Here is a 15,972-nt window from a genome sequence, read left to right as displayed (position 1 = left end):
GTGACCTGTGCTTTGGAAAGCAAATGATCTAACATTAGATGAAAGATAAAAGCAGGTGTTCACCTCAGGCAGAAACTCGAGATTTTTCTTAATCCTGTGTATAAAATAGGTATTTAAATGCCTTTCAAAACTGCGAGTAGACGGCAAACCCGGAACACGCGCGAACTGCGCTCGCACACGTGCGGGGGCTGAGCCTGGCCAGGCCACGGCGCCCCAGCCGGCGCCCCGCCCTAACGGCCGCGCTAACGGCCGCCCGCGGCGGAGCGGGACGGCGGCAGCTGCCCCGCCCCGGCTCTCCGCGGCGCCGGGGCAGAAGCGAAAGCGGGCGAGGCGCCCGACCCGCGCCAGCCCCGGCCGCCGGAGGAAACGCCCTCCGCTCGGCCCGCCCCCGCCGCGCCCGACCGCCCCGGAGGCAGCCGGGCCCCGCCGCCCGCGGAGCAGCGGGGCGATGCTGCCGCGGCTGGGGCGGGCGCTGCGGGGCGGCTGGCGGCGGGGCGAGCGGCAGCCGCCGGTGGCGCTCGGCGGCCGGGCGCCGCGGGGCAGAAGGGGCGGCTGCGCGCCGGCGCCTCAGGTGAGCGGGTCAGGGCGAGCCTGGGCCGCCCCGGGCAGAGCCGCGCCGGGAAGAGGCTGAACTTGCCGCGCGGTCGCTGGCGCCTCGCCCGGCGGCGCCGCGGGGCCAGGAGGTGCTGGGCTCGGGCGGAGTTCCGCGCCCGGGCAGCGGCGGGCGAGGCGCCGCCGGGCCGGGCTGGGCTGGGCGGGCGGCGGTGCCGCCCGCGCGGGGTGTTGCTGCCCTGGCGGAGAGACACGCTGAGGCGCGGGCGGGCCGCGCCCTCCGTGAGGGGAACGGCGGGGCGGGACGGGACGGGAAGGGAAGGGGCAGCCGGCCCGGCGCCGCCCCGGGGCTCGCGTGCTGCCTCTGTCCCGGCCCCGGGCCCTCTGGGGAAGCGTGTGTGCCGCGCCCAGCCAGGAACAGCAGTTCTCACAGAAACTCGCTTCCTTTCTTTTTCCCCCTTTCTTTTCTTTTTTGCTTTTTGCTCCCCCCCCCTTTCTTCGTGCACGCATGGGGAGGGGGCAAAGCTTTGCTGTTCGCTGTACTCGAGGGAGAGGGCTTTCTCCAGGGTGGTGTGGAGAGAAGGGCTCTTCTGTTCAGTAGTGTTGGCTTTAAGATGATGAGAAAAGGAATAGATTGGGAAAAAGCATAAACCGGAAAGGTGTTTCTTTTCATTTACTTGTTTGCGTTTAGCATATATATATATAGATTTTCATCTGTCTCTGAGCTAGAAGTTAACTGGGTAGTGGTTAATACATAAAATGTCTTGGTACTCATCCAGGATGATCCTAACTGGAGTGTCTGGAAAGTATTGTGATTTAGTAAAGAGGAACAGTAATCATGCTGTCCGGCCGGGACAGGGGGCTCATGCTCTGTCCTTGAGAGCCGCTGCCTCGCTGCTGCTGGGTTTTGGGGAGAGTTGCTTCTCTTTGCGTGGATAGTGGCTGGTTTTACAGCCACCTGTGAAACTCTGAGATGCTTTTTTAAGCCAACTAAGGCCTGTAACGCAGGTGTTGATGTTACGAGATCTTACGAACACAACTGAAGAGAATTGAGCTTTTCATGGTTATCTTTCTATTTAAAAGCAGCTGGCAGCTTGGGAGTGCCAGATCCTGTTGCCAGACTGCTAGTACTGACAGGACGAGCAGTTAAGGTAGAATTGCTGTACTTGTCCCTTCTGTGCTATGCTGTCAAAGCTGTTGGATGAATGGGCGTAAGGTGCCCCAATGCCTTATTGCCCCTGGATATGAAACTTGACGAACTGTGTAGTACTGTATTCTCTACATCTGAGACACACTTGACTAGGTTTGTCAATTTGACAATTCTTTAGATTATTTTTGTAAGTGTTAAATTGCTTTTCTAACTCTGAAGAACATACACACATACATTGTGTACCATATACACAAAAGATGAAATCGACTGTTTAGCGGGATAAGAGATGAATCACTTGGTGCTGTTGTAAAAGATAAGAAATAAAATGGAAGCAAATGTGGGGAAAAAAAAGCACTTTCTGAAGTTCCGTGGAACATCTTTGTATTTATAAAATTAATTTTAAAAGCTCTTCTGCCTCTGATCTTCTGTGAGTTTTAAGGAGTCTTACACATACCCTGAATAGGAAAGATTAAGGAAAATAAGAAGGAACTGTGACTTTAAAAATGAAGCTATGCTAGGAAACTAGGGTAATGCAGTTATAAATAAAGCCTGTTGAGAAAGGAGACATTTTCCACTCCAAACACCTTTGATTATTGTTTTTAATAATAGAGGTACTGTATGTGCTTTAAAAATGTTGCTGTGCAGAAACACAGCAAGACTTTGTCCCTAACTTGTAAATATGCTCATAATAAGGAAGTCCCTGGGATGTATGATGACAAATTCCTATAGGGAGTGCAGAGTGGTCAGTGGCTTGTCTGTTGAGCAACCTGCACAACTTGAATCTTGAAACCTGCAATGTTAGCTGGGTCAGATAGTCGTTTAGTACTTCAGAATGAAATGTGTTTCTAAGGTGTTTTGTACAAACTGTACTCTAAAAGCTTTTGCAAAATCATGTAGTATTACCTCTGCTAATGTGCATAGCCATTCTCTGCTTTGTCACATGCATACATGGGGACAAATTTAGAAGGGAATTAAGTCAATCTTAACTTAGCCTTCTCAATCTTCTAAGGTTAAAATGCGCTGAGCTTGCTCCTCACTGAGAGCATTCACACTGTCATTCAGCACATTGTGGTGCTGCCTGTATGGTTGATCACCTGTAACTTTCCCGGGGGCTGCTTTGCAAGACAAGCGCTGTGCTTTTCTAAGGCTCTAAAATGAGACTGAGAGCTGATAAAGAAGACCTACTGAAAAGGAAAGGAGGAGAAAGAGGAAGACTCTTGCTTGGGCAGTGTTGCCATTGTAAGAAAGAGTAGAAAAATGATGAGATGGAATATGATAGTGACATCATTCAGGAAATCAATTCTAACACATAGTGGGTTAAGTAGATGGATGTCATAATGTTCAGGAAAATTCTAATTCAGAAAAAATGTTTAATGAAGATTTTCTTCATTCCTGAAGCGAAAATGCTGTTTGGAATAAATCAATGTAAAATGCTTTTATATATGCAGTTTTTAGCTTTAGGTATTCTGAAGAGTTGTTAGTGTGATAGATAATGAAGTGTGTTTACTTATTTCTGTCTTCTCATTTTCTTCTTTGGGTACCTTTCAAATTTGTGAGTACATGTCTACAACACAGTTCAGGCAATTAAATGCTTACTATCCTAAAAATCAAATTAATGATCTGTAGTTGTATTTTCAAGCTTGTGAGAGTGAGAAGTATTCTAATTGATATTGCAGGGTTTTTTAGTTCTTTAGATTTTTTGATGTAGTGTTAAACATAAAATTACATGCATCTTGTTTAGTGAAAACACTGCTGTGATTATTTTTTTTCCTCAATATTTTAAGCTTTTTTGGTTATCATTACTAGTGTGTGTTGTTAGCTGCACTGCTTGCTGTTGTTATTTGGATGAACCCCTATTTTACAGCTCTGGAAGGAAAGGTTGGAGTGCTCTTGTGGGAAGCCTGAGCTCAGCCACTTGTCCCCCTTGCACCAGTCATATGGGCCACAGTTCCCGGCTTGTTTTCATACTGTGTTCTGTGATGGGAAGCATATTATATTGTGTTCTTTAGACATCCTTCTTTACTATGCATAATTTTCTACCCAAAAGAGTGCAATTAACTTTTAGTCCCATATTTGTAATGGCACCATTATCTTGTAAGTAAAAAAGCCTTCTCATTACTTGAGCAGAGTTGCCAACTCTGTCTTCCTCTTGACTTATGCATTTTAACTCCTACAGTTCTTGCTGTATTGAGACAAATGTGCTGCCTACAATGTTCTCTGGGAGGAAAAGGTTGCTGTTACAGTACTGCAATGGAGAACACATCTGTTAACACAGATTCAGGCTTAAAATTGCTGGTTTGTTGCTAAAGCTTATGCATCTTGTCTACTCATAAACCTTCTGAGACAGAAAACATTCCAGGGGCTGGCTATACATATATATCTTTTAAAAGATGATCCTACTTGGTTTCTCTGTTGTGCTGTTCCTTATGGCTTTTCATATACATTAGATTCAAAATTTAATTTGTCTAACGGAGATCTGTACCATTCTGCCTATATTACTATGGATGTGCTGCAGGAAGATGAAGCATGTGTTACTCAGTTTATTTTAGCTTAAAATCAAGCTCATTTGTGCTAGCTTGGTCTCCTTTTATCTAGAGCTGTTTCCATGCTGTGATTCCACACTGAAGATGCTAGTGTAGTGACAATGTCTGCTGCAAAGGGCAAAGCTGTGTTGAACAAGTATGAAAGAGGAAAGAAAACAGCATTCACTGGAACTAAAAATTAGAACACTTTATTTTTTCAAAATAAGAGTTTGTTTATCATTACTAATTCCAAATGCCTTTCATTTTTCTGTGTGAAGTTCTCGTAAAATTGTGCATCTGGAGTAAAATACATAGTCCTGAGGAAAGATTGTGTGTAAGCTGGCGTGATCAAATTACAGACACTTCTTTGAAGAATTGTTTCGGATTTTCATGTTTCCTTGGTTAGAATATCATGTATGCTTCTTGCTGGGGAAAATTTTCTTTTTAATTGCAAATTGCAGCCAGTTGGAGAGTCATTGTTTTTGTTTATCTAAAAAAGGCAGGACAGTGGACTTCTTATTTTTGCTTTTGTCAGTTACCAGTGTCGTACATCTGTCAAAAATGTTTTTTTGAATGCTTTCAGCTGTTAAGTTGTTGACAACCCAGTTAGTTCTTCAGATTGACTTTAACATTTCCTGTCCTTCCTGTTAACTTTCATAGTTATCTCTGTTTACTCCCAAGTTACCATACACTGCTAGTGTTACAGATATCTAATTTATCTAATTTAGTTTTATATCATCTTATGAGCAAGGATCTAAACATGCCCAAATAGCCACAGAATAGTTTGAAATATTGCTTTGTTTCTTGAGGGTGTTTGTTTTCATCCTTTTCTCTTTTGTGCAAAATCTGCTGTCAGGTTTTATAAGATACTCCATCAAAGCAGCAACCCTAGGACATGGCAGACAGCTACAGAAAAGTGAATTAACACGGAGTTTCTTGTGGAGCTGAATATTTCAAACAGATGTGATTTAAGCTTCTGCTTTGCATTTTCAGCCTACTCAGGTCTTTCAGCAATTGCAAAATAATTGAAATCAAGAACTAGGAATATTTTATGGCTGCTGGGCCTGTTTCACCCTACTTTCCTTCCCTTGAACTCACTGGATGACAAAAGCTAGCTTCTTGGTCCAACTCTCTTGTTTTCTAAACAGAAACCATGAGCTTTTTTACTAGCATATGCAATGGCAACAAAAACATATGACTTGTTAAACTATTTGTTTATAGGAAATATTGATGAGTCTTACAAATATTAATTTGTAGATGCCTTAAAAAGGCCACTTAGTAGACCTCACTCATCTGCTGTACATAACATAATGTAACATAGTGGAATTGGGAATGGCTCGTAGCCATTTTCTGTTGTTTGTCCTTTCTCATCTGGCAGCTGGGAGATAGCTAGGAGATAGCTACATTTGCTCTAATAAGTAGTCTTTTGGGCAAATCATGATATATAGTATGGAACTTCATCATTTTCTATACATACTCATATATACTGCTCTTCTGTGCATCTTCTCACTTCAGTACACATTATGTAGTAAATTAGTGGATTGTGAGATACTCTTTTACATGTAATGTATAATTACCTTCAACACACATTTCATTTGAGATTTAGAAAATTTCTAGTACTGCCTTACTCAATAGTTGAAACTGGCATCAACAGTGGGACTTCCTGATATAGCTGGTGTTTTTTTTTTCCCAACATAGCAGATGACAGAAAAGAGACAAATTTGAATATATAAATTAAATCAGCTCTCTTTGCATAGAATGTGAGAATGCTTTTTGTGCCTGTTCTGAGTAGGTGTCAGTAGATAAATTTTTCAGTGTTTGCATGAACATGGGAATTCCTAAGTAAGGAAATAAAAAATAGCTTTTGCAAGGCTGGAATAGGTTATAATTGTGCTCTTTGGAATCACAAGCTTCCAAGAAGTTGTAACTTCTGTGTGCTAAGCAGAGGCTACTGTGCTACTGCAAGAAATACAAAGAAACACTTATACTGAAATGCTGTTCTAATAAGATCTATAGTACTGTCTGTCTAATACTTTACAAAACTTTTTTGAAGAGCTTTCTCATGTGTGAATAGTAGGCTATGCATCTCAAAGGTTGTTGGGAAATAAATGACTTCATATGTATGCAATAGACTTACTGTAAAGGCAGGTGTATTTTTAGTGAAACTATTACTACTTTTACTTCAGATTTGGAAGAGGAATAGGAATAGTCGTATTATGAAGTGGTAACAGTAACAGCTGCTGTATGGTTATGAAGTAGATGCTAGAAGACAAGATGTAATTTCATTGGAAGTGGATGCTGTAGTAGTACGAACAATATATAAGTGTGAGTAAATTTTTGTTGATTGTGGGGTGAGGAATGTCTAAGCACTGTTACCTCTAGGACTCTGGACAAGTTCTTTATTGTCTCCCACTTCTTACCTGCTTGTAAAAAGACTAATACTAAAACTCTAGAGAAAATTGCTTTGCAAATGTCTTGTGTGCTCTGAAGATCTACTACAATCCCTGTTAAAGTGTTGAATATTTAATGTTGTTTATACAACTAGTACATGTTTTAAGAATATTAACCTTTTCTGATACTTTTTTTCATTCATTTTATGTTTTTTAATCATGCTTTAAGGGCAAAAATGTAGAGCCTATTCCTGTCTGAGCTCATGAAGTCTTGATTTCTGAAGAGGTAGGAAAGGAAGGAAGGAGAATGCTCATTTTGTGGTGAGGACTTCACCTTCTGAGATCCTTTTTATACCGCAAGACATGTGGCACCAGAGAGGAAGTAAACAGTACCCCTGTTCTCAACATCTAATTAAACATTAAACTTCTGGTTTCTCCCCCTCCTCCTTCCCTTGAGGGAAAACGAGCTAAAGGAAAATTAGTGGAATAATTAGGCTTGCTTTCTTTAGGTTCTCTTTTCTTATGACAGTGTACTTGCAAATCACCAACTAAAGTGAATTTCTTTCTGGTTTGCTCCTTGATGAGGGTGTTGCTACAGCCAGATGAGAAGGGGATAAGCTGTTTTGAGTCTAGGATGTTCCACTGTCATACTTCTGGGCCTGCTTATGGTATGACATGGATTAAGCCTTTTCTAAGAGCTTGTATTACCAGCTCTTTCTCTGGATTGATTTTTTTCTCTATTTTGTTCTTTTCCAGAAGAATGCAGGGGAAAGACAAGTTCTCTTGTTCTCTATCTTACTGTTGCAAGAATAAGAATTTAGAGGTCAGGTTTCCATGGGGAAGAGGTGGCTTTCAGAAGTGGCTTTCAGACTTACCTGACACTCATAAGTTTGATCACAATGTCATTTCTGGTATCCCAACCTAATGTGAGGAACCTAGTGCACAACTAAAGGAAACTATTAGTTTTGTGATCTTGAGCAGGGAGATTAGGATGAGGACAGTTTCCAGGCTTGCCAGTTACTTGCTGTGATTCTTTCCATCCTTGGCTGATCCATGAGTCCTGGATCATCTTGAAATTGCATCCAAGGGACGTAGTTTTAAGTACTGTCAGCAATATACTTTGTCAGATTCTTTAGTTCTTGCAGCATGTGGAGAATGGCTTGCTTTACGTGGCCTTAGGCTATTGTACTGCTGTATGCTTATTTGTAAATGATGTAGTGTATGCGAAATCTGTAGTGAGATCATTGTGAGGGTAGAGGGTTTACAGGGAATGCTTGATACAACATTCTTGATGTCCAAGTATTGTGAAAGTGCAGATACAGATGCTTAACATCAGGCTCATTACTAATAAAGTAAATCTCTCTTGTTAGAGTGATTATTTACTATAACAGAGCAGCTAACAAAGGGAATGGAAGCTAGAGCTGAACATTGGTTGTCAGTCTGCCTGTTAAAGACTGACTTTTGCAGTCCATAAATCAGTTCTCCTTAATCCAAAGATGGCTGGCCAGTGAGGCAAGAGGTCTTCATAGTCTGTGAGGAAGTTTCAAGAGTCCACAGTTGGTTGTGGGTAACCAAATAAGCTTGGGCTTGTGTGATGACTGGAGAGCACAACCTCCTGCTTTTGGTGAGGAAACATTTATTACTTCCTCAGGCTGAAAGCAAATAAGACTTTTACTGCAAGAACAGGGAATTTATAGCTTTTAAAAGCTACATTTATTATGGGAAATAGAGACAATACACCTTCAAAAGGACAGAATGATTGAGTACATTATGCACAGGCAAGACAATTTTTTTTTCTTTAGATAAACATTTTTGAGGCAGTTATCTTCATGTTTAAGGTTGTTTTAGATCAAAATTACTTCCGTCTTCATGTTCTAGTCAATTGGGTAGAAAATAAATTGTCTTCTTTGAAGAAACCTTTAATTTAATCTGAAAGGTAGGTAATGATTTCATCATCCCAGTATTTCACCATTATTATTTGAAAGTACAGTAGGGAGACAATGAGGTCATTTTAGAGATTACAAAAACATTTTTAAATGTCTTAAGTATTTATCAGAGTGAGGGAAAAACTATACTATTTTTCTTCCTGGTATACTGAATTTAATATATCATGAGGAGATCACTTTATCCAGAGTGCCATGCTGTGGAAAATGGCAAGTGTTCTCTGTGTACCATGCAATTGTCTGTTTTAGTTGAAGTGCTTGTGTCAGACTGTCCACACTTCTATGGTTTTATTTGAGACTTCTTTTTCTTGTAGGACCTGTCTCATTTTCTCTACCTTCTCATGCAAACTGTTTGTTATTTGGTGTACTACATCAACATTTTGAGTCGGCCCCTTTGTACCTGTGATAGAGCAGCTGTGAACAAATTCCATATTACTAGCCGTGCAAAAGTTTTCTTATAAAACATGTATACATCACCTTCAAGTCTTTGTTTTAATTAGAACTATAAAGGTGTCAGGCCCTGGAGATACAGCAGGATCTGTACTCTTCTAAAGCCATCTTGTGGCCCTTGGGTGCTCCACCTACAGCCTCCTTAGGCTGGAATACCTCATGCAGAGCAACGTTATGTGGCAGTTCCTGATCCGAAAAGCAAAGGTAGAACACATTCAAGTTTGCAGTATGGGCCTCTCTGAAAGCTGCAGCTATAGAGACAGAAGGAAGATAGGTGTTGTGTTCTTTCAATGTACTAACAGGTTAATAGCCAGCTGGAAGCAGAGGCTGGATGTTAAAGTGATTATTCATCTGAGAATAGAGATTTTTGCTGGCCTGGGATATGCAGTAGAAGAGGGGAGTTAGCAAATAGTTTCTTTTTAAGTTAATTATTAAGTTAATTAAGGTAATTTAAGATGGATTAAACTGTCTAGAAGCGTTTGAGGAGATGGCAAACCTGCAGCATAACTGCAGGAAAATCAGCTTCCTTTTCTCAGATCCCATCTTTGCTTTGCCCTAGATGAAGGAAGGAGCTAAGGGAAGTGTTTGCAAAAAATCAAATGAAAACATAATTACAAAAATATAAGCCCAGTGGAAGAAATTCACCTGTAATAAAATGCTGTGTCTGAGCAGGTATTTTATGGTTTCTTACACCAGTGATAACTTTAATTTCTCATACAGTATTTATTTTATGATCTTGGTGTTCTGAAGTGCTGTACTCGAGGCTCGTAATTCTGAATCAACTGAGTGTCAGAAGTAAGGATCTTGGTCAGCAGCCCAAGTAACTACCTGATGCTTTTAGCATAGATAAAACTAATGAAACTTAAAGGAGTCCTCTTTCCTGATCATATCAAAAGAACTGTATGTCTCATTTGTATATTTTATATGCTTAAGTAGATTGGATGTATGTGAAATGCAGGGTTATGAGTTTATCTTAGCTTCACAGTGAGCCAGCTTTAATTTACCGTGCCTCCCCCCTCCTCCCCCCTGTCCTGGCATGGCTTCTCAGAATTTTAAGATTTCAAGTAAAGCTAAAAAGAAGTTGTTATCAGCTCGGTAGCTTCTCCAAAGCAAAACAACCAACCAACCAACCTGATTCGTAAGTTTTACACTGAGCTCATAAATTAACAGAACCAAAGGGAGATGAATTCCCTAGCTTTATAAAAGATACTGAGTTTTCAGAGCGCTATTTATGCAAATATTTTTAACTGAAGGCAATGAGTCTTTTAAATATGGGGAGGGAGAAGATTGAGGCAGAGGTGATTTGTGATCTTCAGTAATCCATTTTCTTCTGCTAGCAGAGAAAGAGAGTAAGTGTATTTCTTCTGATTTCCTCTGTTTTGATTTGACTGCTGGGTGGCCGGAACTATATTTAAACAGGAAAAGTGTATGAAATCCTTAGAACTCTATTGTGAGGAACTTTCATGTTCAGTAACTGCATCGTACGATTCAACCCTATATTGTTTCTGTGTTAGATGTGACTCTTCTTTTATTTTACCTATTCGATTTTAATCTTTTATTCCACTGATATTCCATTTTGGGTTCCTGTAGGATTTCCTCAAAGGCTGCTTTTGAATGAGTACTGAACTGTTCAGGCATCAAGTACTTATGTTTGTGGCATACTTTCTGACAGTTTGCTTATTGTTATAGAAATTTTTTTAAAGTCATAGTGTTTTCCCTGTTATTTCCCCAAGTGCAAACCTTGCTGAAGATATATCACAAGGAAACTGCAAAGATTTGAAATGGGTGGATTTGTGGATCAGGGATTTTAGGCAAGTTTCACAGTTGGTTGAATTGGGAAGTGATTTGCTGCAAAATTTGCTGCTGTTACAATTCATTTAAACCAAGAAATACCTTAAAAAAAAAAAAAAAAAAAAAAAAAAGATTCCTGCCAGAATGTATTCCCAGACACTTGCATCATAGCAGTATCTTTTATCTTGGCGTTCTTTCTGACTGGTGCATTTTTGCAGTAAGCTACAGTGGCTTTCAAGCAAAGGCAGCTTCTTATAAGGCAGGTAATGCTATTTTTTGCAAAGTTGGAACTAGTGCTATTTAGTGTGCAGACACTTGCATTTCTGCAGTGATATTTCTGTCATTTTTTTCTTGTTTTAACCTGTTTGTTGTGAGAGCTCTCTCCACTATTCTTTATTGTATTATTTTTAGACAAGAACATTCTGTATTTGAAGCAAGAAAGTTTGACATGCTGCAAGAAATGAAACCAGGGTTCGTGTTTGGGTCTGGGTGCTGTAGTCAGAAGACAAAGGTGTATACTCGGTGTTCTGAGTCTTTCTGATTATAATAATTAAATGTGCTTAAAAGATTGCAGTTTGAAGGTGTAGAATGTCAGGCTTGATCTTGCAGTGCCCTGTTACTGTAAGCATACTGGAAATCTGGTGGAAATTTAGAGAGAGCAAACAGCCCAGGCCCTAAAGCTGAGCTGAGATGTTAAGCTGGGATGGTCTTTGGAACCCTGACCCCACACTATTCTTTATGAGAGTGGAAGTTTAAAGTGAGCATATTTTGCTGTAGATCAGCCCCTGATTTAATCTGACCAAACCATCGTAGTAGTGTCATTCTTCAGCATTTCATAATCATAAAATTAAGAAGCACAATCAAACAGTGCCTGCTTGGTCATTTCCTTTGCAGATTTTCCGTCTCGTGTGTCACTGTTTCCCCCCCACACACACACCATGAGATTACAGAAGACCTTTTCCTATTGGAGGATCTTTTCTCTCTCCCTGCCAAAAGGAGCTGGGGAAAGTATTTGGTCACATCTTGGTATCAAGTTAATCCTTGAGTCTCAGACCAGCAGAACATGCTTTGTACGGTTGTAACAGCACAAGACCTTATTTAAGTCATGTTGGGGGAAAAATCTCTGGATGTTTTTCTGTCTTTGACTCTTCCTGGCCCTTTTTGGTGGGTTAGCTGCATGTGCTGTAGCTTGTTTCCGTGCTTATTGGTTACCTTTCCTTCTACAGTGGCAGAATTTATTTTTCTCATGAACGTAGGTAATAAAGGGTTGTAGGGATCCCCTTGAGCCTGCTGATGAAAACTAGATTCTCATTGGCCTTCAAATACAAAACATAATTTTGCATTGGTGGAAAGGAAGATCTTATAAACCTTCAATTTAGATTCCCGGTGCTTTAGCTCCTGTGCATTTATCATATGCTTTTGTGCAAGTTATGTTTATTAATAACTGTAATGCAATGGGTTAAGTAATTCACAAGGTTATGTAATAAGGTAGATGCTGTCAGAAGTTATTAACAGCTTAAACAGAAATGCTGATGTTGATTATTCAGGTACTGCTAATAATTTTGTTTGTGCATAACATCCAGAATTCAAGCTGAAAACCCGCTGTTGGTCTTTATGATTTTTCTAATACAGATATACTTTTTTTAAATGAAACTCTTTAATGGTGGGTCAGCCTGTCATGTAATCCCGTGACTTGAGAAATTTGAGATTTGAGAAAAATACACAACACATGATCACATTCTGATAGCTGTCAGACAAACAGGATCTGCTAAGAGAAGCCAGTTACAACGTGCTTCATCACAGGTCAGTATGTACTCCTATGGCACAGACTAGTTTTGCCTGCAAGTGTGTGAGAGTATTACATTTTTATGTCACAGATTTGAAATACTCTATCAGCCATACAAATATTTTGGCATTAGCCATCGCAAAAGTAATCACCTAGTAGCTATTCTCAAGCCTGAAGTTGACAGGGAAACTGTTTTCTCTGCTTCTTGATTTCCTTGAAGCCAAGCTCAAAATTGGGATGGAAGGTCACACCTTATATTTAAACTAGCTGGTTGCTGATGTTGGAGAGATTCCTTTGCTGCAGTTAGAAGTTCAGTAGGGTGTGTCAGTTGGACGAAAATATTCACTACGTGTTCCAGTCTCATTAACGTCAGTGGCACCACACCTATCCCAGCCCTTGGCTCTCAGCCTGTCACTAGCTGCTGCGCCATCCTGTTTCACTTGAGCTACCGCTGTACAGTGCAGCCTGAAGCCCTGCAGGACGGTGTAGGTCGCGCTGCCACAGTGCTGCCTTTACAGCTTGCACTGGGATGTGACTTAGTTTGCAGAGTTCTCAGGCTACTTCAGGAGCTCAGTCTGTTTGCCAGTCTAATGGAGTTGGACTGCTATGTCTTTTAGGAATCTACTCTTCAGGATGCCTTGTCTCAGAAAGGCTCAGACTGATTAATCTTTTTAAAAGGTTGTTAAAACAATGTTCAAAGAAAGAACTGCATGGGAGATAGTTTTGTGAGCTCTTCATGCTTTGGAAAGCCTGACTGTAAGCAATCAGCTAAAAAAAACCCTCAATAAAGCAATATGGCTGTTGTAAAGTAATATTATTTTCTGCTTTGACAGATGACAGATACAGTCACACAGGATGTGGAAAGTTGGAGGATCTTGTGGTTTGTTTCTGTTCCCTGTTTTCATGTTCTGTTCCAGTCCCTCTGATGAAAACAGAAAAATCTGATGAGTGAGCATAAGAAAATACAATTGAACCCTCATAGCACCTGATACATTGGAAGGGGTAGGGGGGAATGTTGAACAGTAATGTATGTTCAAAAACAGTGGTAAAAGAACAGAATTTATATGTGTTTAGCCCAAACTATCAGTATTTAGTGAGCAGTTTGTTTGCATTCTTGCCACTTTGCTGCACTGAACTGTGCTTGATTGCGGTACCACAGAGTACATACCTCCAAGTATGATATCCACTCATAAATGCAGAACCATTCAGGCTATACTTTTAGTTAAGTTATTGTTTGGTCATGTTGATTGGTGACTGTTTAAACTGGAGCAGATTGCAAGTTGCTTCAGAGCCTTCTGTAGCAGAAAGTAAGTATGGAAGAAGGTAGATTTTGTTACTGAACTTGAGTCGGTATTATTCTCATACAGTGAAAGTGAGCTAAAAATACAGGGGGAATGAGCTACAGGACTGATCTCTGTGTACCCACAAAACAACTGAGAAGTTTCTCAGTACGTTTGTTAATCTGTATTCAGTCCTCACTCTTGGAACTGGCACTCTGAGAAAGCGTATTGCAGCAAAATGTGTTGGTGTTGAAGAGATTGTGACTGTTCTCCCACATATTTTCTTCCAGGGAATTTACGTTATGAACATGATTATGAATCTATTGCTCACTTATTAAAAATGAAGATACTTTTTTTCTAATTTGCTAGAATTTTAATAAGCCATCTTTGAAAAATTCAGACACTATTTTGCACTCTAGAAACAACTCTCTTGAGTCATAAAGATGCTTGTTATAAGCTACTGCAGATTCTCCAAAGTGCTGTTTTCTCAAGAAGATGCAAGTTTTACAGTGCAAGAAGGGGGTTCTTTTACAGTGTATTTGTGGAGAGCATTGCATGACTTCAGTGATCTTGCTTCCTCACAACAAGCAACAGATAGTCTGAGACCATGATTGATCCCGTTTTCCTCATTTCCGTAGGAAGGCTGGCAAGTTGCTATTCCTGGGTATCTGCAATTCACATTGGATGCAGATAGGATCTGTGAGCATGATTATGCTTTTCACTGCGGCTAGCACAGAGTGGGCTGCTGTGCTGAAAAAGCACTGTGCATATGGAAAAAAATAGCTTGCATCCTGGAAGCAGCATGTAGCTGTAGTGTGTGTTGTTGCAGCTTGGCCACAAAGCCCTTGTAGCATGCACCTTCTCCTGGGCTCGGGAAAGGAGCAGTGGCATGCCAGAGCTTGTTTCAACTCTTGCTTCAGGATAGTCCTTACTGTCCAAATGTCAAATTCATGGGTAAATTAAGCCAAATACCTTCTCTTACCTGAAGTAGGTAATAGGGCGGAGACAACTTTTTCGCTCTGTATTGCTAGCTCTGCACAGCACTCTCAATATCCATGCTGGATCACTTAATAGCAAACAGTCCTTTTGATTTTTTTTGTATGTATATGTATTTTGGTGGGGTTTTTTATATAATAATTTCTCAATATCATTAGGTGCTTATTTTTGAAACAAAAAACAGTGATTCTCTGTTTGCCTTCCATTTTTATTTGAGCCTTCAAGGCGGATTTTGGAAGTGTTTTCTCAGGCTCCTTTTTCATAGTCAAGAGGATAATATGTTCTTTTCTGAAAACAGAACCTTATGCTATAGACAAGTAATCATATGAGATCTGAAAAGAATACGTCACAAGAGTTGGTAATTGTGCATGTCTGTGAGTAGCTAATGGATATGTTTCGTTGGAGTGATTGGTTGTTTTTAACTTGGTCAAATATATTGGCCTAAGTTAAAGAAGATTGACTTGACTGAGTGTGCAAGAAGTTGTTTCAGAAAGAAAAGAGTTCTGATATCAAACTGATTTCCCAAATGAAGAAATTCTGATTATTGCCTTGATAGTAAGAGGTTCAGAAATTTTATGTGGAAGTGTTTTTTTTTTTGGGGGGGGGGGGGGTAAGATCTCATTCAAAAGCTAAAAAGACCTTCATTTGTAAAGTTTGGCTTTGCCTACCTAAGAAAGGTGTCATAGTTACATCTGTACTAGCATGACTTAATGCGTACTCTGTTAGAGCAGATTTTGCTAGTAGAATTTAAAAGTTCTCCTCAATTTAAGTAAAAAATAATCAGCTAAAGACTACTTTGTGAATAGAGGTCTATCCGCAGCAGAAATTCTGCCCTTTTAAATTGGTAGCCAGCATGGATATTCCAACTGAAGTCCTAGAGTTGATCCAGTTCAGGGAACGGTTGTTAATCCTAGTTTAAGATCTTTGAAGAAAAAAATCAGTGTAATTATATAGCTGTTTTGCCAATATCAAGTGCTTCTCTACTGAGAAGCTTTGCTGGTATCACTACACTATGAGCCTCTCTATCTGCAGAAGTGGTATAATCTTTTGTCATGAACACTTTGAAATTCCAGTAAACAGGAGACATAATATTTGTAACCACATTTTTTTGA

The 15,972-nt window shown here is 40.4% G+C and overlaps 1 protein-coding gene across 1 annotated transcript in view; it reads left to right on the top strand.

The window, feature by feature from the left end:
• Window positions 1–448: 448 nt before the first annotated feature.
• Window positions 449–15,972, top strand: part of MCUB (mitochondrial calcium uniporter dominant negative subunit beta) — a 45,072-nt gene continuing 29,548 nt past the window's right edge. The window contains exon 1 of the mRNA XM_062574953.1: window positions 449–571. Within this exon, the coding sequence (XP_062430937.1) occupies window positions 449–571 (123 nt within the window). The remainder of the gene's footprint in view (window positions 572–15,972) is intronic.

This window comes from Rhea pennata, chromosome 4, assembly GCF_028389875.1.
Source record: "Rhea pennata isolate bPtePen1 chromosome 4, bPtePen1.pri, whole genome shotgun sequence".
In the NCBI taxonomy this organism is placed as follows: domain Eukaryota; kingdom Metazoa; phylum Chordata; class Aves; order Rheiformes; family Rheidae; genus Rhea; species Rhea pennata.
The sequence above is the reverse complement of the archived record's forward strand: the minus strand, read 5'-3'. Positions and strand labels throughout refer to the sequence as shown.